At 40.5% G+C, this 26,369-nt stretch overlaps 1 protein-coding gene across 1 annotated transcript in view; it reads right to left on the reverse strand.

Moving 5' to 3' along the window:
- Nucleotides 1–21,788: 21,788 nt before the first annotated feature.
- Nucleotides 21,789–26,369, reverse strand: part of LOC127624005 (B-cell lymphoma/leukemia 11B-like) — a 46,747-nt gene continuing 42,166 nt past the window's right edge. The window contains exon 3 of the mRNA XM_052098588.1: nucleotides 21,789–25,359. Coding sequence (XP_051954548.1) covers nucleotides 23,402–25,359 — 1,958 coding nt within the window. The 3' untranslated portion in view covers nucleotides 21,789–23,401. The remainder of the gene's footprint in view (nucleotides 25,360–26,369) is intronic.

Consider the following 26,369-nt stretch of genomic DNA (forward strand, 5'->3'; position numbering starts at 1 on the left):
GGGATGCCACACTCCTTGTGGACCCTCAAGGGGGCGGGTACAGACTGGGTCTGGTAGGCCAAAGCAATGGCGTTCATGATCCAGTGTCCGATTCCGATTTCTGCTGTCCGCCGAAGCAGAAAAAGAGCTGCTCAGAACATCTAAAGCTTTGCGTGCAAAGTTTATATGCAAAGCATGCACCGGACACAGCAACGATAAGGCTGGGTCTGCCTCCTCTGGGAGCAGTGCTTGCAGGCTTACCAACTGATCCCTAAAATGGGTCATGGGAACCTTGGGCACATAGCCTGTTTGGGGTCTCAGGATCACGTGAGAGACTTCCGGACCAAACTCTAGGCACTCTTCGCTGACAGAGAACGCTTGCAGGTCCCCAACCCTCTTGATGGAAGTGAGCTTGATCTGGAGGGCGATCTTCAATGAGACGGCCTTTAACTTGACTGCCTCTAGGTGATCAAACAGGGCTTTCAGTAGGCCTAAAAGGACCACAGAGAGGTCCCATGAGGGAAAGAGGCGTGGTCTAGGAGGGTTCATTACCTGAAGTGGCGTATCTTCACTAAGTGGTGTCTTCCTGTAGCGAAGACCCCCAGAGGTGCGCAGCACAGGTAGCTGCCTTGTAGAAGGAGCTCTGGCCTGAGTGATCGTGTTAACCACTGCGTGCGGTAGACCAGTTAGGATCCTGTCCAGGGACCAGACATGGAGATTCCAGAGGTCTAGGCATGGGTGCCAGAGGGTGCCCCATCCCTGAGAAAGAAGGTCCCTCCTCAGGGGAATTTGCCAGGTAGGTGCTGACGCAAGGAGTGTGAGGTCCAAGAACAAGGTCTTGGTGGGCCAATACGAGCCACAAGAATGACCTGCTCCTCGTCCTCCCTGACCTTGCACAGACCCTGCACAAGTAGGCTCACTGGGGGGAACGCGTATTTGCACATCCCCCGGGGCCAGCTGTGTGCCAGTGCATCTGTACCAAGGGGACAAACCATAAGGGCATACCAGTGCGGGCAGAGGGAGGGTTCCCGGGAGGTGAACAGGTCTACCTGTGCTTGCCGAATTGATTCCAAATCAGCTGGACCACCTGGGGATGGAATCTCAGTGCTGTAGCAGTCTCATATGCATCAACCCAAGCGCCGTGACCGCCTGGATAAGTTCAGGTAGTTCAGCACAGACTGCGCACTCTCGCATGTGAGGCGTACTATCATTGACACCGAGTCTAGCTTCATGCTGAGAAAAGAGATGCTCTGAACCAGGGAGAGCTTGCTCTTTTCCCAGTTGACCCGAAGCCCTCGAGACATGAAAGTACACACCCTTCAGGTCTACTGCCGCGAACCAATCTTGATGCCGGATGCACGTCAAAATGTGCTTTTGCATCAGCATCTTGAACGGGAGTCTGTGCAAGGCCTGGTTCAGAACTCGCAGGTCCAAGATTGGCCGCAACCCACACCCCTTCTTGGGAACGATGAAGTAAGGGCTGTAAAACCTCTGTCACACCTCGGTTGGAGAGACAGGCTCTATCGCGCCCTTCTGTAGGAGGAACGCGATCTACGCCCAGTTGGCGCCTGGCGAATTGAATCGCATAGACGAGTCGGATGGTTCTGGCCAGCCAGCGAGACAGGTTGTAAAGCGATAGCCACGTGTCCAAATTCTGGGCAAGGGGCACTAACAGAAGGATCTCATCTGACTTTCCTGGGGGTGGGGCCTCATGGGGGGTGCAGGCAGTGCCACGTTGGGGTGTGGTGCTCTGGCCTGAGGCGGCCACGCTGAGGCTTACATTGCTTCATGGCCGGGGGTGTGATTTATGTGATGCAGCGGGGCACACAAAGTTGGGGGGCCATGTTTGTGAGGCCCATGCTCTAGGTGTTTGGTGTCCAGTAGCCGTGGGGGCGGCGACCAGGAGCATCGGCGGTGTGACCTGAGGAGAGGGGAAACTGCTTTGACAATGTGGGTACCGCAGCCCATACAGGGTGTAGCGAACACAAAAGAAAAAGGGAATAAAATACCGGGGGATGGAGTGGTCTGGCTACCAGCTCCAGAATTCCCGATCCTAGGATGTCCCATCTCAGGGGCGCTTGGGAGCCCTCCTGGGGATCTTTGCAGCCAGCCCAGAAGTGTAGGGGCATCCCTCTCCTTCGGGGGGGTCTAGGTCGGGACCGGGGCTGGACTCGGGCTGGGTCGGAGCCAGTTGAGTTTGTGTCGCCGCAGGGGTACGCCCATGGCAACAGATGTGGTGGCACTCTTAAGCCGTGCCAGGGCAAGATGTGCAGAATAGCCTCCGTCTGTTTCTTCACCGGTGAGAACTGCTGGGCGAAGTCCTCGACGGTGTCGCCAAAGAGGCAGACCTGGAGATGGGCGTTAAGGAACCGTGTCTTGTAAACGTCCCTCATCTCGACCAGGTTCAGCCACAGGTGGCGCTCCTGGACCACAAGCGTGTACATCATCTACCCAAGTGCACACTCTGTGACCTTAGTTGCAAAATTGGTCACCGAGCGCAGCTCTTGTAGCACACCGGTCTCAGAACTACCCTCGTGCAGCTCTTTCAAAGCCTTGGCCTGATGGACCTGTAAAAGGGCCTTGGCGTTTAGGGCGGAGGCAGCCTGACAGGCAGCACTGTAGGCTTTAGTCGCCAGAGACGACGTCATCCTACAGGCTCGGAAAGAGAGTGTGACTCCGACAGGTGGTGGTGCTCAGTGGGCACAGGTGTGCCATGATCGCCTTATCCACCTGGTGTATCGCGGCATAACCCTTGGCCTCCCCACTATCAAGGGTGTTTAGAGTGTACGAGCTGAAGGATTGTGTTCGGGACGCAAAAGGTGCCCTCCACGATCACGCCAGTTCATCATGCACTTCCAGGAAGAAGGGGACTGGAGGGTGGCGTGGCCATGAGCCGTACACCGAACACAGAAACCGGTCATCAAGCCACGAGTGCTCAGGGGCAAGGAGGCCCTGGCAAGCATGGTGGTCAGCTCCACGTCGGCCTCAGACTGGGCTGCCACACCCGAAGGCGGCAGCCCGGTCGTGTCCTCAGCGTCCAACATCACCAAGGTGCTCTCCGATGCAGCAATCAACATCTCATCTGGCTCACGAGCTCCGAAAGAGACATTAGGCTGGAACTGAGGTGAGCTGCCTGTCTAATCCCAGAACTGGGAGGCGCAAACGAGCGTACCTGGGAGTGGGAGGTCCATGGGGGTTTACCCGGCGGAACCGTATCCATTGAAGCCCCCAAATCATCTTCAGCATCAACCAGGGCATCCTCGTAACTGTAGGTAGAAGGACCAGCAGGGGGAACAGATGAAGTGGCTTTCCCTCGAAAGAAGGAAAGCCGCGAGCGCAACGTTGCCATGGTCATGTTCTCACATGACATTGGCCCAGGCACGTGAGGCAGCGATCGTGACCATCTGAGGCAAAGATGTAATGACAGCATCCAGGAACTGCACAGAGCCAGAAGGGCATCTTTAAAAAGACGTGTCTTTAAAAAGACGTTCAACGTCACTGTGCCTGCTCTAATACAGGAAATATACTCTTTCGAAGAAATAAAAAAATTTTTAGCGCTGTCGAAGCGTCCAGGGGTGTAGTCTGCAGTGGAGTGTATAGTGAAGAGCAAGCCACTGGAATGCTCCGTATATCCAACTGCACACGCTTCTGAAGAGGTGAATGGATCAGTAGTATTATTCAGCTCACTGAAATACATCTGCTGGGCGCCGAAGGAAAAATCTGAATGAATCCGCATGCCAGCCTCCTTTTTATACCCGTGTGTTGGGGGGAGTGGCATGCAAATTCTACATGCCAATTCTCATTGGCCTTTTCTCAAAGATCTGAAGGTGTCTTGGGCTCTCAAGATCGACCCCTAGTGTCACTACATCGACACAATGTCAAGTTAGTGACAGAAGGGGAACTGGAGACTTAGAAGTAATCTATATGTTTCCTTTATGTGATTTTTGGAGTTACAAAGGTCTGCTCGCCATTCACTGCATTGTATGGACCTATAGAGCTGAGATATTCTTCTAAAAATCTTTGTTTGTGTTCATCAGAAGAAAGAAAGTAATTTGAGTTAATAATGAGAGAAATACATTTTTTTGGTGAACTATCCCTTTAAGCTAGTACAAAATCCTTTTTGGAAAACAAGCACACCAGAATCTTGTAATGTGTTCCAGCATTCAAAACACAGCATATCAGCAGTGTAGCACTTCCATTGTTGCACGACCGGAAGTACGTTGCATCAACAGCGTTGGTAACTTGAGGTTTGCATCTCACATTGAAACCAGGAAGTAGTCTGGTTTGCATAATTAGTTTTATAAAATATGTATTCCTTTTCACTGTAACAACAACTCGCTTCACATCTCGCTTTTGGCACCCCTCTGTGGACAATACACCAAGAATGGAAAATGGAGTTCACACTTTCCCAAGCAACAAACTACACTTAAACAACTTTGGCCACTGGGCAGTGCTTCACATTTTGGCACAGAGTGATTTTAGCTAAAGAAAATTCAACCTACTGTGTTTGACTTCTCTGTGAGAACAGTCTGATATTTGACCCAGTGTTTGTTCCATGTATTAGTCTCGTAAATCACATGTCTGCTGTTGTTTATGCATTTACAATATTGTACATTTTCCTATTCAGCTTGTCAACATAATAATTTTTTTTATTTTTGGCCAATGCAATTAATGGCAATATTAACACATTTCATGTTTGATTTTAAGAACAATTTTGTTCATTTTGTGTGCTAAACAATTTTGGTACTGTGTTGGGTCACTAGCTGATGTCCTATGTAACGTGTGGTGTCCTGTAGCACAACCAGTTGGCAATACATTCATAAAATATATAAACATGTTTTGTATGAAAGTTTATGAAATAGAGAGTTTGTCAGCCACAAATGGTTTATTGATAGGGTTAACCAAATACAAAGAGGCTTATTCGATTTATTTGACAGTCTTGAGGGTTTAAATATAAAAAGAAACGCTGCATAACCTTAAGCATATGTGGCCTGCTGGAGATTTGAGAGAAAGAGAGAAGTATCTGTCTTCACTTACCCTCGTAACAAGGTTAGAGGGTCTCATCATAAAAAAGACAGATATATAAGTCCATATATACCATATATCATATACAAATAAATCCAAGATGGCGGCTGAAGCGAGAGAAATTGTGATTATAAATATACTTGTAATCCATCCAATACTGAAATGTATTAATAAATAACAGTTAATATGATACAAAACTGAATATTTTACCCAACATGTGTGTGTATGCTGTGCATATTTATGCTCACAAGAGGATTGCAGTGTTTCTCTCGCATCACCTGTATTGAAATCAGTTGTGAGACGAGTCTCCTGACCGCTGTGCGTGAGGAGCGCTATTTGAAAGATGCGCAGAGCATTCCAAATTGGTCTCTTATGAGGCATCATTTCAGGTAGGATGCTTCGGCTGCCATAGAAGACAGCTGCTTATGTAGGCAGGAGACAGCGAGGAAGCTCACTAAGTTTTGGAACAGGTCCAGTGTTTCACTACTAGGTAAAATCAACCTATAAATGGAATACATATTGTAAGTCAACTCTGTGTTACACACATCAGCTTTAAGGACCTTTCAGAGTATGCCATTTTGTGTTTCTAAATTATTTCCATTTATTAACATCGTGTAATCTAGATTGTGCCCTCATTCACGTACATTGTGTTTTGGCTTCACTATAAACTATGCATAATTTAAAGGGATATTTTGTATGACTGACTTTCTTCACCAGAGCACATTTAAAGAAATATAGAAAAATATCTTAGCTCACAAGGTCCTTAAAATACAAGTGAATGGAGATTTCTCTTTTGAAGCTCCAAAAATCACAGACAACAGACAGTACAACTCCAGCGGTTAAATTAATGTCTTCTAAAGTGACACGAATGCTTTTTGTTAAAAAATATACATATTTAAGTACTCTAAATCATGCTTCCGGTCAGAAGCGGTAAGCACGTATGATGTAATCTCATTGGCAATTGAAACATGCGAGAACTGATGCAAGTGCGTCACAGCCGGAAGAGCAGTGCAGTCTACAAGTGAGAAAGAGCAACGCTGTACAGTAGCTTGGTTGGATCTGTTTCTTTACTCACAATGTTGTGTTTGTTTGCTCATCCTGGATGTCTCAAACATGAGATTACGTCTGTAACATGGCAACGTGAATACACGAGAGACCTCGTATTGCTTTAAAAGACATTCATTTAATGCATATTGATAAATTTTATGCTGACTGTCTGTGATTTTTGGAGCTTCAAATGAAATATCTCCATTCACTTGCATTTTAAAGACCACTGAATTCAGATATTTTTCTTTAAATGTGTTCTGTGATGAAAAAAAGTCATACACACCAGGATATCATGAGGATGAGAATAAAAAATTGTATTCATTTTTGAGTGAACTTTCCCTTTAATTGAAACTGACTAATCTCAGTTCAAGACAGTATGGGCTGTCATTATAGGGTTAGTTCACCCAAAAATGTAAATTATCCCATAATTTACTCACCCTCAAGTCATCCTAGGTTTTTATGACTTTCTTCTTTCAGCCAAACACAATCAGAGTTATATAAAAAAATATCCTTGCTCTTTATAATCGGAATGAATGGTACCTTAGATTTTAAAGTCCAAAAAAAGTGCATCCATACAGCTCCAGGGCGTTAATAAAGACCTTCTGAAGTGAAGCGATGCATTTTTGTAAGAAAAATATCCATATTTATAACTTTATAAACTATAATCACTTGCTTCATCTATCCTCTGCGCTTTCGCATTCATCATTTCTCACCGGAGCTTACACTACGCCTATGTCATATGCCGGAACTCGACTCTCTCGTGAACGCAGAGTGGGATGGCCTTTACCGGAAGCCAGTGATTGTAGCTTATAAAGTTATAAATATGGATAATTTTCTTACAAAAACGTGTCACTTTTTTGGACTCCAAAAGCTAAGGTACCATTCATTAAGATTATAAAGCTTGGAAGAGCCAGGATATTTTTTTTATATAACTCTGATTGTGTTTGGCTGAAAGAAGAAAGTCATATACACCTAGGATGGCTTGAGGGTGAGTAAATTATCGGATAGTTTTGGGTGAACTAAGCCTTTAAAAGAAAAACAACATGGCGCCAGTCTCAGTGAAGTTTGTCTTTGCGAGAAACACCATCTAAACTAGTATACAGGTGAAACTCGAAAAATTTGAATATCGTGCAAAAGTTCATTAATTTCAGTAATTCAACTTAAAAGGTACGGAACCTTTTCACAATATTCTAATTTTCTGAGATTCTGAATTTGGGGTTTTCATAAGCTGTAAGCCATAATCATCAAAATTATATCAAATAAAGGCTTGAAATATCTTACTTTGCTTGTAATGAGTCTATATAATATATTAGTTTCACCTTTTAAGTTGAATTACTCAAATTAATGAACTTTTGCACGATATTCTAATTTTTCGAGTTTCACCTGTACATCTGGTAAGTTTTTACATTGAAACCTGGTTGTATTAAAAGAGAAACATCTTTAGTTTCATCCGATATGCCATTTTGAAAATTTCAAGGATTTATCATGAAACAGCACACTGTTAAACATGATGACCTCCTGCAAGGACAGTCAGCCTTACTTACCTTAGAAATCCTATATCCACTGTGCATTATCACATTGAGAATCAATGGGCGCATCCAAAATGGAGTTTCATTTAACAAGGTTCGGGAGCAAGTAAGCAAGTAATTTAATCCAACCAATCACAATGCGAGAATAAGAGTATAGAAACAGCCCAGGACAGCGAGCCACGCATGTTTACACTATCCTCAATGCAGGATTACATTCATTTGCGAACTACTGAAAGCTGGAAAATGTTGCTCTCAGTGGCTGTATATTGAGTTAAGATGAAAATAAGGTGTATTTCATACTGTTCGGAGACTAGTGGTCAGACAACACACTGGAGGTTAAGTAATTTTGCTAATTGGTGATTGGTAAAAAGCTTCAGCACTGGTTATCACTTGTCAAGTGAAGTCACTTTTATTTGTATAGCGCTTTCCACAACACACATAATTTCAAATTTGTGTGCAGTGCAAATCATAGTTTTAAATTTGTAAATTAAGTGTTAAGGTCCACTGTTTTAAAAATAAAAATAAAATATTTTTTTATGAAAATTAAGATTAATGACTAATGTCGTTTAAAGTCCATCCTGGGTTAACTACAGATGTTTACATAGATGCATTGTCCTTTGTTAGTTGGCTGATGAAGGCTTTTGTTGGCAGTTAAATTATAGTCTATATATTCCATTTCAAGTGTGTGGTCCATCAATAAACAAAGGTGATGCAGGCAGAGATTAATGAGGTGCATCGAAGTTCAACATGCAGGTAATTTCGGTGAGGTTCGGTGGGGTCAATCCTAAATCCAAGGTTCAGGCAGTGGCATATGTAGTATCCGATGTCTCACAGTTGTAGTTGACATCAGTTCATCCTGTGAAGCATACTTTGTACATATAGTATATTTTTCTTTCCCCTATTTTATTGTGTATTTTATCATTTTTAATAGTTTTTTTTTATTGTGGTTTTGCTTTTATTATAACTTTATCTATCTATCTATCTATCTATCTATCTATCTATCTATCTATCTATCTATATATATAATCTTTATCGTAAACTGTGGGAAGAAAAGTCGTATCAAGAATTTCCCTACATGTCGTGTTGTGTATGGTTATGTATGTGCCAAATAAAACTTGAAACTTGAAGTCAAATGTCTGAATTGATGTCTGCCTAGCACCGGCTGTAGTTTGTCATCATCTCTCAGCGACACGTAGCAGTGGAGTCCAACACCAAGCAGGAATGGAGCTGGATCTGGCAAGCTCTGGTAACCTCAGGATGTTAATTAATTCAAGAATAAATTAGGTGTATGCTAAGTAGATGAGTCTTTAGTCTAGACTTAAACTGAATGAGTGTGTCTGCATCCCAAACAGTGTTAGGGAGACTATTCCATTGTTTAGGGGCCAAGTATGAAAAGGATTTACCTCCTTTGTGGATTTAGATTTTCTTGGAATTATTAAAAAGAAAGAATTTTGTGATCATAGTGATCATGATGGAATATAGGATGTCAGAAGGTCACTTAAGTACTGTGGAGCTAGACCATTCTAAGCTTTGTATGTAGTTAACAGAATTTTAAAATGAATAGGGAATTTAACAGGTAGCCAATGATTGGCTAAAATGATCCTATTTCTTGGTTCTAGTCAGCACTCTGGCAGCTGAAATTTGAACCAATTTAAGTTTATTTATTAAACTTGCTAGATATCCTCCCAGTAATGGATTACAATAATCTAGTATTGAGGTCATGAATGCATTAATTAATTTTTTGGCATCAGCAATCAGAGCATGTGTCATAATTTAGCAATATTTCTCAGGTGGAAGAATGCTGTTCTACAAACACTGGAAATGTGATTTTCAAAGGACAGATTGGTATAAAATATAACATCTAAATTTGCTGAAGAAGACGATGTACATCCATCAAGTCAAATTTCTGAAACCATAGTTTTTGGTCCAATCATTAGTACCTCTGTTTTGTTGGAATTGAGTAGAAGGACATATCTGGCCATCCAATCATTGATTTCATTGATACAGTGTGATAATTTGGAGAATTGTGAATTTTCATTGGGTTTAGAAGAAATATAAAGTTGTGTATCATCAGGGGAAGTATGTTTAAGGAGAAAAGAAAAGGTCCTAAAACCGATCCCTGTGGCACTCCATACTTAACTTTTGTTTGATTTGACAATTCCTCATTTACACATACATAGAGGTAGCAGTCTGATAAATAGGACCTAAACCATGCTAATGACATCCACTAATGCCAACATAATTCTCTAGCTTATTCAAGAGAATACCTCTTTTAAGGTCTTAGTTGGTATTTGATCTAACTTACACTACCGGTCAAACGTTTTGAAACACTTGACTGAAATGCTTCTCATGATCTATGAGAAAAATCTTGATCTTTTGATCTGAAGGCGTATGCTTAAATGTCTGAAATTATTTTTGTAGTCAAAAATATAATTGTGCCACCATATTAATTTATTTAATTATAAAACTAAAATTGTATTAAAAAAGGTTTTTGAAATTGATGACCAAATAATAAAGAAAAGAAACCAATAAATGCTCAACATAGATGGGAACTCCAATACAGTTTAAAAAGCATCCCAGGGTGATACCTCAAGAAATTGGTTGAGAAAATGTCAAGAGTACATTCTAGGCAAAGGGTGACTACTTTGAAGATGCTAAAATATCACACAGTTTGGATTTATTGTGGATTTTGTTTAGTCACAACATAATTCCCATATTATTCCATAGTTTTCCATGGCTTTACTATTATTCTAAAATGTGGAGAAAAAAAAAGGAAAAAAAAAATATATATATATATATATATATATATGTGTAAGTGTTTCAAAACTTATGACCGGTAGTGTACATGTTGTAGCTTTTGATTTTTTGATAAGATTTTTTAGCTCTTCCTGACATATGACAGCAAAGGAATGAATCGATGTTTCAATTTAATCAGTAAAGAAATTAAAGTCTATTGTGTCTATTGTGCTGCGATGGAATATCTGGTTCAGTCGATGCTTTAATCCTAACCAATTTAGCCACAGTACTGAATATACACCTAGGATTGTTGTGGATATTTTCTATGAGTTTGCTCAAATATGCTGACCTGGCAGCTTTTAGTGCCTGTCTGTAGCTACAGACACTATCCTACCATGCGCTGCAAAATACTTCTAATTTTGTATTCTTCCACTCCATATATATTTTATATGTCTTTACAGATATTTTACAGAAAATCATCTGTAATATGTTTCACATGTCTTAGGCCAGCTGTTCCCATATGAGTACTTTAATTTTTTGGAAAAATATTTGCATGTTATTAGGTGCACTAGTTACAAATCAAAAAGGGAAATGAAAATGTACACAGCAGTTGCGCTCAGGTCTCAGAAGGTTTATACAGTATATTTTCTAATATAAAAATGCTTTAAATTACCAATAAAAGTGTCATTCTTACAGCTCTGTTTACGTAAGTAAAATTATTTACTTACGAGAATATTTTAGAGAATTCTTCAGATTTTCTTTATAAAGCAGAAAATGTTTAAAATGTGTGCAAATGAAAGAGAATAATTGTAATGCTTTAAATGATTTACCACCGATGTTTTATATAGATGCAAAGCTTGTGAGACTTCACCTTGAAAATGGGGGCGAGGGCATGAAACTATGTTGTTTCAGTCGCCATTGTATTCAATGGCATGCTGACACCCATTCTGCACAGTCCTATATTCATTTTCCCCCACAGAACAATTCCATTTGTTTAAATGAAATATGAGCTCAGGTCATGCTGATACAAGCTTTGGAGATACTCGTTGACACATTGGAATGGGGAAAACAGTGAAGCGTAGCTTGTATATAATGAAAATCCACACCTACGGTCTGAATAATTTCTGCCACTCTTTCCAAGTAGTAGTCATTTAATTCTTGTAGTCAGACCTCCCTGAAGCACCCAAACAGAGGAGAATTACGGGGGTGTGGGGGGTCAGTGTAATTGTTGACATTGGAGTCTAAGCTTGTCCCGGCCAAATATGAAATCTTCTCATTTGATTTGGACTGTAATTATGTTGTAAAAGCAAACTGGCTGTGAAACTGTGGCCCCGCCAGTTGAATTTGCTTTCATCAAGTGCAGACTGGCTTAATTACAGAGTACAAGAGCTGCCATCTTTCAGTGCACAAGCCTCGTATGTTTTTTTATTTTCAGAGCCGTAGCGTTCTTCTGTTTGAAGTTAATCACAAGGTGATTGTGCTGTTTGCTGCAGCTCGAGAGGAATTTTGACACCAAAAGCAAATAGTTTATGTGATCTCATGCACAGCTTTCAAAGTGGGATAAACTTCTGTGCCTCCTCATTTTTAACATTCATATATTTATGTTTTCTCCATCAACTATTTGTTGATGCAGAGTCTAGTCTCTGATCTCTTTTGGTAATGCAGTAGTTTTATAAACACTCCAGGTTCATTTTATAAATCTTGTAAATTAGTAGTTGATTTAATATATTCTCAGACTTGATTTTCAATCTGTGGAAGGTGTATTTCAATAAATGGAAGATACTACTTTATGGGTGAGACATTTAATCACGCAAGGATTACATACAACATGTTTTACATACTATATTTAAAGCAATGTTTCACCCAAAAATCTGCTCATGCTGCTCTTTTCCTTACAATGAAACCATATAGGGGGTAATTCATTAAGAATGAATTGGTCCTTGTAAAAGCACCTGTTATTTGCACACACTGTCTGTGCTGGTTTAGCAGGCAAATTCACTAAAGGAATTCTGCAGATCAGGCAGTGACGTACACAGAACAGTGGCAGCAGATGCACAAGCCCCTTTCGTTCACAAATCCAAAGGTGCCCTTTGGTCGTCCAGAAAAAGGGAAGACATTTGAACAATGAAATTCAAATAGTTAAAACAAAATCAAAATCTCGTAATAATCTCACAATAATATTAATAATGTGTTATTATGAGATTTCTTTGTAAATCGTGGGCGTGTTAATGAAAATTAAGCGGAGGTGACTTTAAGAGCACACGCAATAGCGGATTGGAGGCAGATACCAAGTGATCCTCCCTGTGCCCTATACTCCCTCCGAAGTGCAGAGCCCTTGAAATGGGTACTCTGATGGCATTACTGTGTGAATGTACCCTTCACTAACTGTTTTGTGGAAGGGCCCTTCGAGAAAAGATTCATTTTCTCACTTTTGTTTTGAACAAACTTTCGAGTGGCATCCCCTCCCGCAGCAGTGTCCTTCAAGGGAGCAAAAAATTATATTTGAAATTCGCCCTGGAGCATTGAAGTGCCATTACCTCAGATGAGTAACAGATCACATAAAAAGTCCACTCCGTGTATTGTGTTGTAAGTTCATTAAAATAATAATGCTCGATTGCTACTGCATTTCCAATATCGCGCACCTGCAGTGTAGACGTATTAATTATAATGAGAGCAATCACGTCACTTTCAGTGATAGAAATTCAATTAGACTTTTATAGAATATTACCATTAACTTAAGGAGCTGTTTGGTTCAGTTTGTTTTTTGTTGAAATGAATAAGCCATTAGACTAATCATATTAAGAAAAATACCGTGGTACCATTTTTTTCTACCACGATAAGCATTGAAAACCATGGTACCATCTTGACACCAACGTTGTTCCATGATTCCACCATATTATTGTCGTAAGCTCCTTTTATAATTATTAATGACAGAATACAGTAAAATAACTGTATATTCATATAATAATTATATGAATAATAAAAGAAATAAAGAGAAGTGTCAGTTATGATGACTGGATGAAGTGATGGAGCATGAGATGAGAGAACATGAAAAGAGTGATGAGACAATAAAAACATTAGAGCCCTATAACAAAAAAAGACACTGTGCCGTTACCAGGGTAATACCATGGTACTGAATGATTATTATATTAATTGATGATACCGTCATGGTACTCCAAGATACTTTATAAAAATACTATGGTTTTACTATGACACGTGTCATAAACGAATGTCAATGTCAGGAAATAAATAAATAAACAAGTGTATTACCATGGTGCTTTTTGTGAGGAATATAACAGAACAGGCTATTACTTGTGATAAAGGAAACAAATAAAGAAAATGATGTACAGTATATAATGCAAAGAAATGAGATAAGTATATATAATTACTGCTCATTCAAAATAAATAAATCAGTGCCCTTTTTCTTCCTTCCCCCCTGTCCCTGCTAAGGTATGTGTACGTCACTGAGATCAGGCAACTGTGAAATCGTCCCCACAATCACTCCTGGTCCCAATTTGCACACACAATCATGATCTTGCGGGCAGGTTCTTTGTGCTCTATAGCGGAGGATCCAGCATACCACCATGATCTGACACACTTTGCTGGGACTGTACATAATCACTCCTCTATTTTGATCCAGACACCTGAATCATCTCCTTAACATGGCAAAGGAGTGCTTGACTACACTGAATGTCTTGACATATGCCAGGTTAAAATGCTCTTTTCTATCATTTGATCATTATTTGATGAATTACTGGTGACATTATCAATATAAAACAAAAAAAACATCTCTTTTAAATTAAATTAATAAAATTTTACAGCCTGGATTTATGTGGTGGTAAAAGTGCGATGAAGATTTTTTTTAGGGCAATTTTTGAAGCACAATGTATAATGAGCCCAGGGGCGGACTGGCCATAGGGAAAACATCATGGTTACTGTTGTAACCTCCATTCCCTGATGGAAGGAACGAGACTTTGTGTCGATTGTAGTGACATAAGGGGTCACTTCTGAGAGCCTCGCGTACCTCTGAACTTGAGAAAATGCCAATGACAAATTGGCAGACAGAATTTGTATGTCCCACCCCCAGACATACGGGTATAAAGGGGAGCGAGCGAGCGTCTGTCAGACAGGTTTTTGCACCGAGGAGCCGAGAATAAGGTTACGGCGCATTAGAGTGGTAGGAAAGTGAAGTGGCAAGGGGAACACAACGTCTCATTCCTTCCATCAGGGAACAGAGGTTACAACAGTAACCATGACGTTCCCCTTCTGTCACTCAATCGACGTTGTGTCGATTGAAGTGACACAAGGGCTCCCACTACAAAACACCATGGGTGTGATAGGTTAGGGAAATAGCATCAACAACCCAATGAGCTAACCTCTGTTTGGAGACGGCGTTCCCTTTCCACCGTCCACCAAAGCAGACAAAGAGATGCTCAGAGCATCTAAAGCCCTGCGTGCGGTCCATATAGATATGCAAAGCATGTACCGGACACAGCAATGAAGAGTCTGGGTCTGCCTCCACCCGGGGCAGCGCTTGCAGGTTCATGACCTGGACCCTGAAAGGGGTTGTAGGTACCTTGGGCATGTAGCCCGGTCACGTTTTTAGGATGACGTAAGCATCTGCTGGACTGAACTCCAGGCAAATTTCGCTGACAGACAACGCTTGCAGGTACCCAACACTCTTGAAGGAAGCGAGCACGATCAGGAGGGCCATCTTCAAGGAAAGGGCTTTGAGCTTGACTGAATCAAGCGGCTCGAAGGGGGGTCTCTGAATGCCTGAGTGGACAACTGAGAGATCCCAGGAGGGAACAGGCTTGACCGGGAAGGGTTAAACCTCCTCTAAGGAACCTGATAATCAATTCGTGCTTACCAAAGGACTTGCCATCTACTGCGTCGTGGTGGGCTGCCATAGCGGCAACATACACCTTCAAGGTGGAGAAAGACAGCCTCCCCTCCGGCCTCTAGTTTGCATTTTATTTTGCAAATAAGTTTGCATTTTGTGTTGTGTTTTATATATGATTGTTTCATATCTCATTAGCTTACACCTCTAAATTGAAGGTGCGCATTTACACAACTGTCTACTCAAAGGAACTCTTTCAGTAAGGCATTTAAATCTAACTTGTAAGTAGGCTATAAACCTATTAAATAGTGTTCATTTGATGTTCTTTCTCGAAACGGGATTAGCCCATCAAATCTTTCCTTTTGACTGATGACACAGAAATAAAATTTAGCTAGAAGTTTGATTTCGCAAGAGTTCAGTGGACTGTAAGACAGGCACAACAGTTTTTTATTTATTTATATTAGCTTATTTTCTATCGCCGTAAACGCTCGCTTATTTTCTTTGTAAAGTAGCCCACAAGCCTTTTTTAAATAGCACAATTTGTGTTATCCTGACTTCCAGTTTTCAGGTGGACCATTATGTAACAAATGCTAACTTTGACATTCCTATCCTATATATATATATATATATATATATATATATACACACACACACACAGTATATAAATATTATCTATTTACTTTTCAGAATTGAGCAGGTTAAACAAGGATAGGAAGTACTGTAAGTGTGTCTGGTCTTCAACACCACAAGTCTTTGTTCCTTTAGGTCATATCTCTGCTGTGGACAGATTTTCAGATCTTCCTCAACTTCAGATCTCTGTACTCTCTCATTCTTATATCCAGCCAACCGAAGCAGATTTTCCCATGTTGCCATTTTCTCTGCCCCATGGGCTCATCAATTCACAGGAGGCAGTATGATTGGTCAGGGAAACAGAGATTAGTAACTGGATATATGAAGCAGAGATCTTGTGAGATGATCCCCTATCATCTAGTGAAAACCTATAGGACTCTGCGGTCACTTGGCACAGTCAAGGTGCAGATTGCAGCCTCAGCTCACACCCCATTTGTTGTGACTACATTACATTCAAACCCCTCATTTTTTTGCCACTCTCTCTGTTTGTGACATATTTGGATGGTTTTGGCCTGATATATAAGGGGCTACTTCACCACTATAGAGAGATCTGTTTCTTCCCATGGCAGAGAGGTCAGGCCCAGTGGGACCTGCCTTTATCAGAGGCTAAAAGAGAACTTAAATGGCATGCCATATCTGAACTAAGACACCAGCTCAAATGAGGATGTGGTCAAAGCTACTTGGCAGTTCAATGGTGTGGATGCTCATAATTAGAGTGTGAAAAGAGTGGTACCTTGGGGGGAAACTGGTGCTATGAATGATGCTCTGGGAATCAGACTTTTTAAGCCATCAGGTATGCGCTGGAACCGGGCTGTTTGTGGGCAGATGTCTCCCAGATGTCAGGCTCTTTAAAGTGACATTCACTAGGTCATTCATGTTGTGTGGTTGCTTTTGAACTTTTTATACATTAAAATTAAGAGAAACATACATATTTTAATTTAAGGAATTTCAGAAATATCCTTTGGTCAAGATGATAATGTTTACAATTGCAAGAAAATAAAATAAAGAGCTAAAGTTGGCCATCGCTCTTTGAGGGACTGATCAGTTATTTGCCATGAGGCTGTCAACTTGAAAGTTAATAGTAATTTTTTTTAATAACGTTTTATTTTGATTTAACAGCGTTTGAATATGAACTTTTTAGATTTTACATCAGTTTCGGTAAATGTATCAAAGAGATGGAATGTTGTAGAGTGACATAAACCAACTAAATCCACAAAACATCACAAAAGTTATCAAATCCATTGATAATACTTACTGATATTTGTGCTGTTGTTTTCCCCCAAAAGGTATGCCACTAACTGGAGGATGGTGTCACTTCGGAACTGGCTTTTTGTTCATTAAAGTGATATTACGAAATGATATTGATATTGGGGACATACTGTATAGGAATAACTTTTATTATCAATTACAACAATATTCCCCCTCTAAAAACATTTTGTTTAAAACATTTCAATTAGAAGAAGGAAAAAATCTTTAAACAACTGGAACTTTTCTTTATAATTTTTTATTTTTTTTTTTCATTTTAAAAGAAGATGAGGATGTCACAGTCCTGTCGCTCTGTCAGTCTGGTTTTTTGTCTGACAGGACCAAGGCATTATCGTCCTATGTCTGTCTTGTGTTTAGTTGCCTGTTTTTGTGTGAGCGCACGGTTTCAGTTGTATTTCCTGCCATTCACTATTCGGTCTGTCTTATTTCATGTTCATTATGTCATCTTGGCAGTATGCACTCGCGTCAATAATTTGTCTGTCTCTCGTGAACACAGGTGCACATCATGTCACGCTTGCATTGCACCCCCGGGTCACGAGCTGTCCTCATGTTGTGCTAAGTTTTGGTCACTTTGGTCTAAGGTGTCGGGTGTGTGTGTGGCCGAACTCTAGCACATATGTCCTGTCTTGTTTTTGTCGCCTGTTGCGTGCATCGCATGGCATTTGTCTCGAGATGTACGCTCAGGTTTCGGTTAGTGTGAGAATGCGTGGCATGTCTTTGTTTGCTCATTATTAGTTTATTAGTCACACCTACCCTGTCTTATTATACTGTTGATTTCTCTCCCTATTTAGTCTCCTCATGTATGTTGTCCAGTGCCAGTTCGTCTTGTTTCCAGTCTGTTAGTTTCTCTCATGTCAGTCCTGTCAGTTGGTCTGTTTCCACCTACTCTGGTTACCGTAGCCCATTCCGGTCTGTCCTGTTCCCTGTTTCCCCTGCCTGGATTATTTACTTTGTGTTTTTCCCCTTCGATATAGTTTATGTTTTCCCCTTGTGGGAGTTTTAGTTTGTTTTTTCTCCTTTTTGTTGTATTTAATAAATCCTTGTTTTTGAACTCGGATTGGATCCTGTCTCTCTGCATTCCGTGACAAAGGCAGATACAGCAACATCTACTTAATAAAAAGTAGTGTCATTATTTAAAATTCACTCAGATGTTCACTTAATTGTTACCAGTGGTGACCAATCATGAAATGTGTCCTGTATTTTTGTTGGCTGTTTAAAAGAACTAACAATGCCCAATTTGCGAATGAATAATTATTTTGTGTCGGTTCTTTTCAGTGAATTGGACAAACGGGCTTGCAAAATAGTCTGAATCTAATTGTGATTCAGTCCAATTAATTCAGAGAGCTCTTTGAATGATTTGGAGCGGTTTCTCACACAGTAAAACAATATCGGGTTGTTTATGAATACAGCACTGGATAGAGTTTAAATGTACCTACTGTCAACAGAAACAAAAGGCTGTCTTTTTGAGAGGTAACTTTGAGAATCTTCAGCTAGTGTTGGCATGTGAACAAGGTGCTGTTCAAACTGAACATGTTTTTGCGTCCGTTCGTACTGTTTTTAAATCGTTTTCCATGTAAACATTCACTAGATGGATGTCTTTTGACAACTGCGTCATGTTTCACTCTCACGGGAGCGCTGCATTTTTAGATGCGGTGTCAAGTTAAAAATAACTTTTTCAACTGATATAAACACGTCTCGAGGCACCATCGTTCTGCTCTATTCGTTGTGGTGCATTTTGCTTTTAGCACGAAAACGCATCTGTCTGAACAGTGGAAGAAATGCTTTAGCCAATAGTTACGTGAACCCTACTCATACTCGAGAAAATCCATAATGCTTAACGCGTTGGTGTTGTTTTTTGCAATCTCACTGGGGAGCACCCCTGCAACCCAACAGGTTTCAGGCCAGGTTTGTAATTAATGAAACAATAAATGTCTTGTTTTGCGCACGTGCTCTCACTCAGAGACACGCACGAATGGATGAGTTGGGGGCCGTTCACACTGAAGATTTCGCGGATGTCTCTTCTGTTTCCTCATTGTTTAAACACATGCTGGACAAATGTTTTTGACATTTGCACCGCGTTTCACTTTTCTTCAGCGTCTCGCGCATGACCTGCACATTTTAAACACCATGTCAAGTTAAAAAGAAATTCTGATTTTCAAAAACGCATGTTGAGACACCTGCGCTCTGTTTCATTCTTTGCGCTGTGCCTACATTTTTATTAGCACAGTTGTCACAAAGATTCAACAATCTGAACAAGTTCAGGCTGCATAGAGGGGACTGTTGCAGTGTTTCATTTTATTTTGTTCTGCACCAGGTGAAGTTTCAGCAAATCAACGGTGTCTTGTTAAAACACTGTATGTTTACTGTTTCAGTACTGTTAAGAATGTTGCCTATATGCTTACATAAAATACAGCTATACTAGGAGAAGAAATTAGATAGTAAGCGATTTCGAGTTTGGGCTTAAAATCTGATGGTATCGTTCGGGCCTGTTTGGGTTGGGCTGGGGTTAAAATGAACCACATGGTCTAGGGTTCAGGTCGGTTTTCAATTTAAGGCCATGCAGACCTCTAGGCAGGTTTCTGTGCGTATCCTCAGATTAAATCCGGCAGGCTCCCATGGGAATGACCTAACTAAACATTGCTTAAACATGCAGGACAGCCAAGACAACACAGGATGAATAAGCTATGGAGCAATTGTTTGTTTACATCTCTAGGTTACCATGCAGGCTGCTTTTAGCCTGTGGGTCTTCACATGAGTGGCTTATTCAGAGGGAAAAGCCGTCTATAACTGGCCATGTGTAAATGTAGAGTTTTTTAAAGTGTTTCCCTCCTTAACAACATTGTTGGAGCTACAAAAGACCCACCTGCCTCACAAAAGACAAGAAGGGATGAGGCGAGATGGGAGAGGTCAAGTGAGGTCAGACCAGATTTTGTGCGCTCTGCACTCAGACTAAAGAGGAGGAAGGGCAGGTGCAGTGAAGACAAAGTTTTAACAAATTAGTGAAGTCCTTGGGTCAAAGGTTACGTGCAAATCCCAGTCGGGCTTTAACTTGCAAGTTTAAGTGGAATATAATGGAACATTTAGAGATATGCATTTTAGCCTAAATATAAAGTGCATTTGCTGATTTCACAGGCTTCCTAACAGAATGCTTATATACTACCAGTCAATATGTAGACAAACCTAGTCATTCTTTTTTATTATTCATTTCCATATTTTAGAATAACAGTAAAGGAAAATAAAGTATTCATATATTTTTAGGTTCTGGTAGTGTAGAATCTCAAAACAAATACTTAAATTTATTCTGCTCAATTATAAAAACACAAACCAATGTTAGCCCTGGATCTAATTACATTAAAAAAAAAAAATATATATATATATATATATATATATATATATATATATATATATATATATATATATATATATGCAAAGGGTGAATTTCTTTGTTTATTCTCATTTATTTAGATTTTTTTTTTACATCCTCCTGTGGATGGATTTACCAAAATCATGAACAGATATAGTGACAAAACATTTGAATAGATTCACAATTTCATAATGAACTGCAAAATATAATGTTTTTTTGTTCATCATTTCATAAAATGCCACTGAAATTACAAATACATTGAGTATTTAACAAAGAACAAAACATACACGCGCATATATCCATTGAAATATACGGAAATACCGGCACCAAAAAAAGGAAAAGAAACAAAGGAAAGAAAGGGAAGAGAAAACCCTGCTATGATATTTAAAATAGTAGAAAAAACAGTTCCTTTTCATTTGAAACACATATACAGAAAGGTTCAGTATCCATATACTTCAACACTGTAAACATCATTTTAAAACAGTGTCATTGTTTGTTTTGTTTTTTACTTCCAATTATATTGTTTTACCTCCACTGTCAATAACTCTGTAGTCCATAAATATTGTAGTAAAGAAATGGCTTCGACATTTCACAAACAAATCTGTGCATTACAGACTTTTGCTTACAAATGAAACATTACATTTGTCTGAATAAATGGATAATCGTCCTTTACAACTTTGCTTGATTTGATTCCTCTTATTGAATATAAATGATACTGGTTATTGATAGTTTGCTCATGAATTGTTCTTTGTTGTATAGCAGGAGTTTGAACTATGTCAGAGGATAAAGGCTGAACATTAGTTTGAGGCACGTCCATGATGTCTGTTTCAATCTGTTTCAGAAAGCCATTGTTGGCACTTCAATCTGGCACATTCGCTTAACTACAACACATTTCTTTCAATGTATTTCTAAGTTACGGCCACTTTCTTTCATTTATTTTAAGTTTGCAAAGTATCTGAGAAGTAGGTGACGATAAACACCATAGTCATACAATTATTTTCATTCTTGTGCTGTGCATTTTTTATATCTCTGTTACACCCTGTTGATTTATTTCAAGTGGTCAACATTAAGCCTTAGTTCATAGTAAACTTATTCAAATCACAAAAAGGCTTGGTTTCATGGAAAACAAAATGTAAACTGTCAAATGAAATTAATGTAATTGGCAAGCTGTTACAATACAATAACATCAATAAATCTTAATCAGTAATTTTGTTTAGTTTCCAGTAAAAAATATATGACACATCCTTAAAATAAGATCAAATTACTTGAGAAGCAAAATTATGTAATATTAAGACTTTTTCTTGTTTTAAGCATAACCTTTACAAAAATTTTGTTACATTTCTTCTCAAAACAAGAAAAAACAATTTGCCACATGTATAGGAAAAATGTTTAAATCAAGATATATTGTCTGAAAACATGTCTTAATATCTTAATTAGTTTTGTTTCTCAAGTAAATGTATCTATAAATGTAAGCATTTTTAAATATTTTTACTAGAAAACCATACAAATTATTGATTTAGAAAAATTTTGCAGTGTACATTTAAAGAGTGAATATATAGAAAGTGAACCATGGTTTGTGGTAGGCAGATTCGAGGGCTACCGTGTCATTTTGTTGCTAATGGTGTGTGAAAGGGGGCAGATGGAAGCAACTCTGTGTGTAAGAACAGAAAATGTAATGAGGAAATCATTTAATCTCAGGATCCTTTAGACTCGAGGACATGCATTCACCAAGGGCTTCTAGAGGGCCACAACACTATTCACTGAATGTACTGTGTGTGTATGTGTGTGTGTGTGTGTGTGTGCGTGCGTGCGTGCATGTGTGCGTGTGTGATATTGGTGTCCAAATACATACTTATTCATTAAGTAGTTAATTTGAGAATATTTGCATTGCATTTAAAAATTCATAGGAATGCTATATTAAAAACTCAAAACTACTGTCGTATCATCCATACACACCTGATTTAAATTTGATATGTAACAAGCTTATGACTTCTCTGAACAACTTTGTATAGTCTGAATTAGTCGAGACTACACGATGATAATATTATAATACCATCATAAGAAAGGAGTTGACCTTGTACTGTACTTGGTTTGGAAAGCATTGAAATTAATTAAGAGATAGTGTGGGTGGAAGAGATGTATGAAGGTTAATTCAAGAGAATGTAAACACTTTGATCTTTAAAAGTTCAATCTTGGGTGTAACAAAACTTTTGAAAAGAATGTCATCAGGAATTAATTCAACACTGGCAGCATTTTGTTGTTGTCATTAGCACTTCACTGCCATTCTCATGGTTGATAATCATTTATTTTCAAGGGTTGTCAATAAAAAATCATTCAAATGCAGTCAAACTGCCTGTCAGCTGCCTCAACATCCCTGATTTTTTTTTTGCCCCTTAAATTTGTTAATTTTTTTTTATTGTCAAAATGACATTCAGTGCTTTACATCTAGCTATTGTATATCACCTAATATGAGAGGGGCCATTGATAGCAACAATAGCATAAAAACTTTCTTAGATTTTTAGAAGTTGAACTCTTCTTTAGAAATGACCAGTTTTATTCCTTTGAGGAAACTAGTTAAAAAACACAACAGTTGGCTAATTGCCAAAATCTCAGTATTCGTCATAGAACATATGGTGTAGAAATATAATTTCAGGAACTGAATGCATTAGAAGCCCATTGATAATGTACCTGCACATGCCATGTATAATTACAAATAATCCAATAAATACAGAAATTATTGCACAGTAGAAAGGCTCCATGAATTCGTAATGGACTACTCCTCTGTTAGTTCCAGGAATATGCAAGAAGGTTTGCAGAACCACTAACATTTCCCTGTGTTCTTGTTTCTCAGGTGGCAGTTTGTTTTTACTTGTAAAAATAAAACACAAAACAAAAAAAATAAAACATTTAATCTCTCAAAAGAAAATCTAGACAAGAGTAAGACTATCCAGCTAAACCCATAATACAGTGCATTAGTAACTGTTCTCAAGCCCTGTCAGCCTGCTCAAGTTTGACCTCAGTGGTCAGCAAATGCTCTCCATGCCACTTCTTCATGTGTTTTTCCAGGGTGCTGTATACGCTAAAGGGCATGTGGCAAATATCACAGCGATATACCTCTTTGCCAAACTGCCCATGCGTCTTCATGTGCCGGGTAAGCTTGCTGCTCTGGGCACAAGCATAGCTGCACAAGTCACACTTGTAAGGCCTCTCGCCTGTGTGGCTGCGCCGATGCACGGTCAGATTGCTGCAGTTCTTGAATATCTTACCACAGAACTCACAGGTGTCACTCCGTCTGCTCTCTTTGGAGCTTGGTGGTCTCCCTGGCCCGGGACCCCGCAGCTGGAGGTGAGGTGTACTGTTGCCACTTCGCCCTGACAACCCACCCCCTTCCAGAATCTCACCTGGAGGGGTGGAGAAGCGCAGGCTGCCTGTCTCAGATGAAGAGTGCTCGGAAGAAGTGCCAAAAGGTGACTGCCTGGAGTCGCTGAAGCCCATGAAGGGCTCCCTTATGAAGTGGCGTGATGCAGCATACCCAGCTAGCAAATGAGAATACACATTCTCAGGGGAGATGACGGGCACCTGTGGCAAATCCACATCCTTCTCCTCCTTGATCCTCTTTGCGGACGACCCAGAGAGGCTGGGACTGGAAATAGGCAGGGGCTTCCTGTGGAATAACAGTGAGATGGGATCCTCTGGACAGCAGCCTCTGCCATTCACCATTGGCCGTACGTCCCTGTCAATCTCCCTGCCTGTCGAATCTGCATCCATCTGTTCGTGTGACCTGCTGCCCTGTGGCAGTCTCAAGTGATTGTCACGGTTGTTGTATTGGCTTTCTGTCACTCTTTCAGAAGCCAGAGGCTTCTCCTCTGGTGAGGGTCTATGGCCATTCTCTCTGTTCCTACTCCGTTCCGAGTCCATGCTCATGTTGGACTCAGGCCTGCTTCCATTTTGCTGTTCTTCCTCCTCTTCTTCCTCCTCCTCTTCCTCGTCATCTTCATCCTCCTCATTATCCAATCCTTCCCTTGTGCCATTGTCCTCTCTGTTCTTAATCCCTTCTCCGGATGAGTCCTGCCCTCCCTGCTCAGGTGAGCTCCCCATGGAGCCTGATTTGTGCATGTGAGTCTTCATGTGGCGCTTCAATTTGCTGGCCTGTGAACATGCATGGTCACAGAGATGACACTTATACGGCCTTTCACCAGTGTGGCTTCTTCTGTGCACTATCAAGTTGCTTTGGAACTTGAAAGTCTTGCCACAGAACTCACAGGACTTAGCTTTGCCGGCCTGATTTAGTGGTGGTGAGGAATTGCCTCTGGATGGGACTGATGGTGGCTGTGAGGGTGAGGTTAGGAAAGGTGGAGGTTTAGATCCATGATGGAAGAGGGTGGGACTAAGAAGCCGATGCATGGGTGGTACACGGTTAGGAGAAAGGGGAGGGGTTGGCCCCCCGTTGTTGTTGTTGTTGTTGCCTGCCAATTCTCGAAGACGTTGAGAGAAGCCCATGGATGGTTCTATGCCCATAGGTGTTAGCCGCATCACCCGCTCAAATGCACTTGGATGCTGGGACAGGAGGCCCATCTCCTCAGGGCCGAGGCGTTCCAGAGGATGGCGAGGTGGTGGAGGGCTTACAAAGGGAGGGGTAGATGGCAAGCGGGTTTCCATGTACCCAGGGGGCGGTGGCTCTCGTAGCATCGGGGCAGCCATACGTAACAGCTGAAAAGGGTTGCTGCCATCACCCAGGAAGCTGGGAAGAGGGGAGCGGGGTAGGGCATCAGCCCCCAGTGGTGGAGGAAGGGCCAAGCGTGGGGTAAGAGAGCAACTAGTAGGGTGGGTGTCCAGGTAGATTCGGATCCCATGAGTGTTCTGCGCATGCTGCAGCAGAAACCATGCACTGTTAAATGGCTGCTTACACATGGTGCAGATGTAACTAGAGGGCTCATCTTTTCCTGGAAGACAAAAAAGAATGTGGATGGAATTAATATATACATATTAGCTAATAAATAAATGATTTTCTGTAAAGCTTGGTTTAGATATCATGCTTTAATAGCTTTCCGTGTTATTTGTGCATCTGTATGCTCTCAATGATGGCTTTGAATGTTATAAAAAGACAAGAGTCCTCCATGTTTAGGTTCATGGATCATTTCTGTTGAAAAATTAAATAGGCAACATATGAGAGACATCACATCTTTCTGCAGCAGCAGCCATTTTATAAGATTAAATTAAAATTACATCATCCTAAGAGGGACACAAGAGCTCTCTGATAGCGGGTTATCCATTGCGCGGCAGAGCCTAGAGCTCTCAAAAGCTGTATCAGAGTGGATCGGCTTGTATGTGACTCTACCGGGACCTGAGTCAAGGTGAAATCAGGGAAGCTCCCCAGGGCTAATACAGATTCCCAGAGGCCACGACGCATTGTGCTAATGTCTGCCAGACGTTAATATATAACTCTTCATTCAACAACAACACCCCCCAACCTTCATTATTTCCATGTGGAGATAATACTGTGGCAAAAGAAAGAAAAAGAGAGAGTTTAAGAATCATGTTGATTGGCCCATACTCTGACATATTCAGATGCACAGTTAGCTACTGACACAGTCACCCATATAAATGTTTGTATAATTTGCATGATAGTGGTTTGCAAATTATGCCAGTGCAGTCACAATCATACTTTTACACAATAAATAAATCAACTATTACTTTAAAATCAATTCTTGCTTCACTGCAAGATAATCAAAGCAAATAAGTTCCATGTTTAATTTGTGATTGGATCACCCAAGATTGGCATTAATACTAGGCAACTGGGCCCTAGGTGTGCTATTGGATATTGGTCATCAGTTTTTAAATAGGTTGTGTGAGTCATTTTCTTTGCAGATAGGACTTGGGGTTTGTCCTGTCTGACAAGCAGCTGTCTGCTGTTTTGGACATTGACAAATTAAGAGGTTGTGTAGACAGGTCC

This window comes from Xyrauchen texanus, chromosome 30 (genome assembly GCF_025860055.1).
Source record: "Xyrauchen texanus isolate HMW12.3.18 chromosome 30, RBS_HiC_50CHRs, whole genome shotgun sequence".
NCBI classification, from domain to species: Eukaryota; Metazoa; Chordata; class Actinopteri; order Cypriniformes; family Catostomidae; genus Xyrauchen; species Xyrauchen texanus.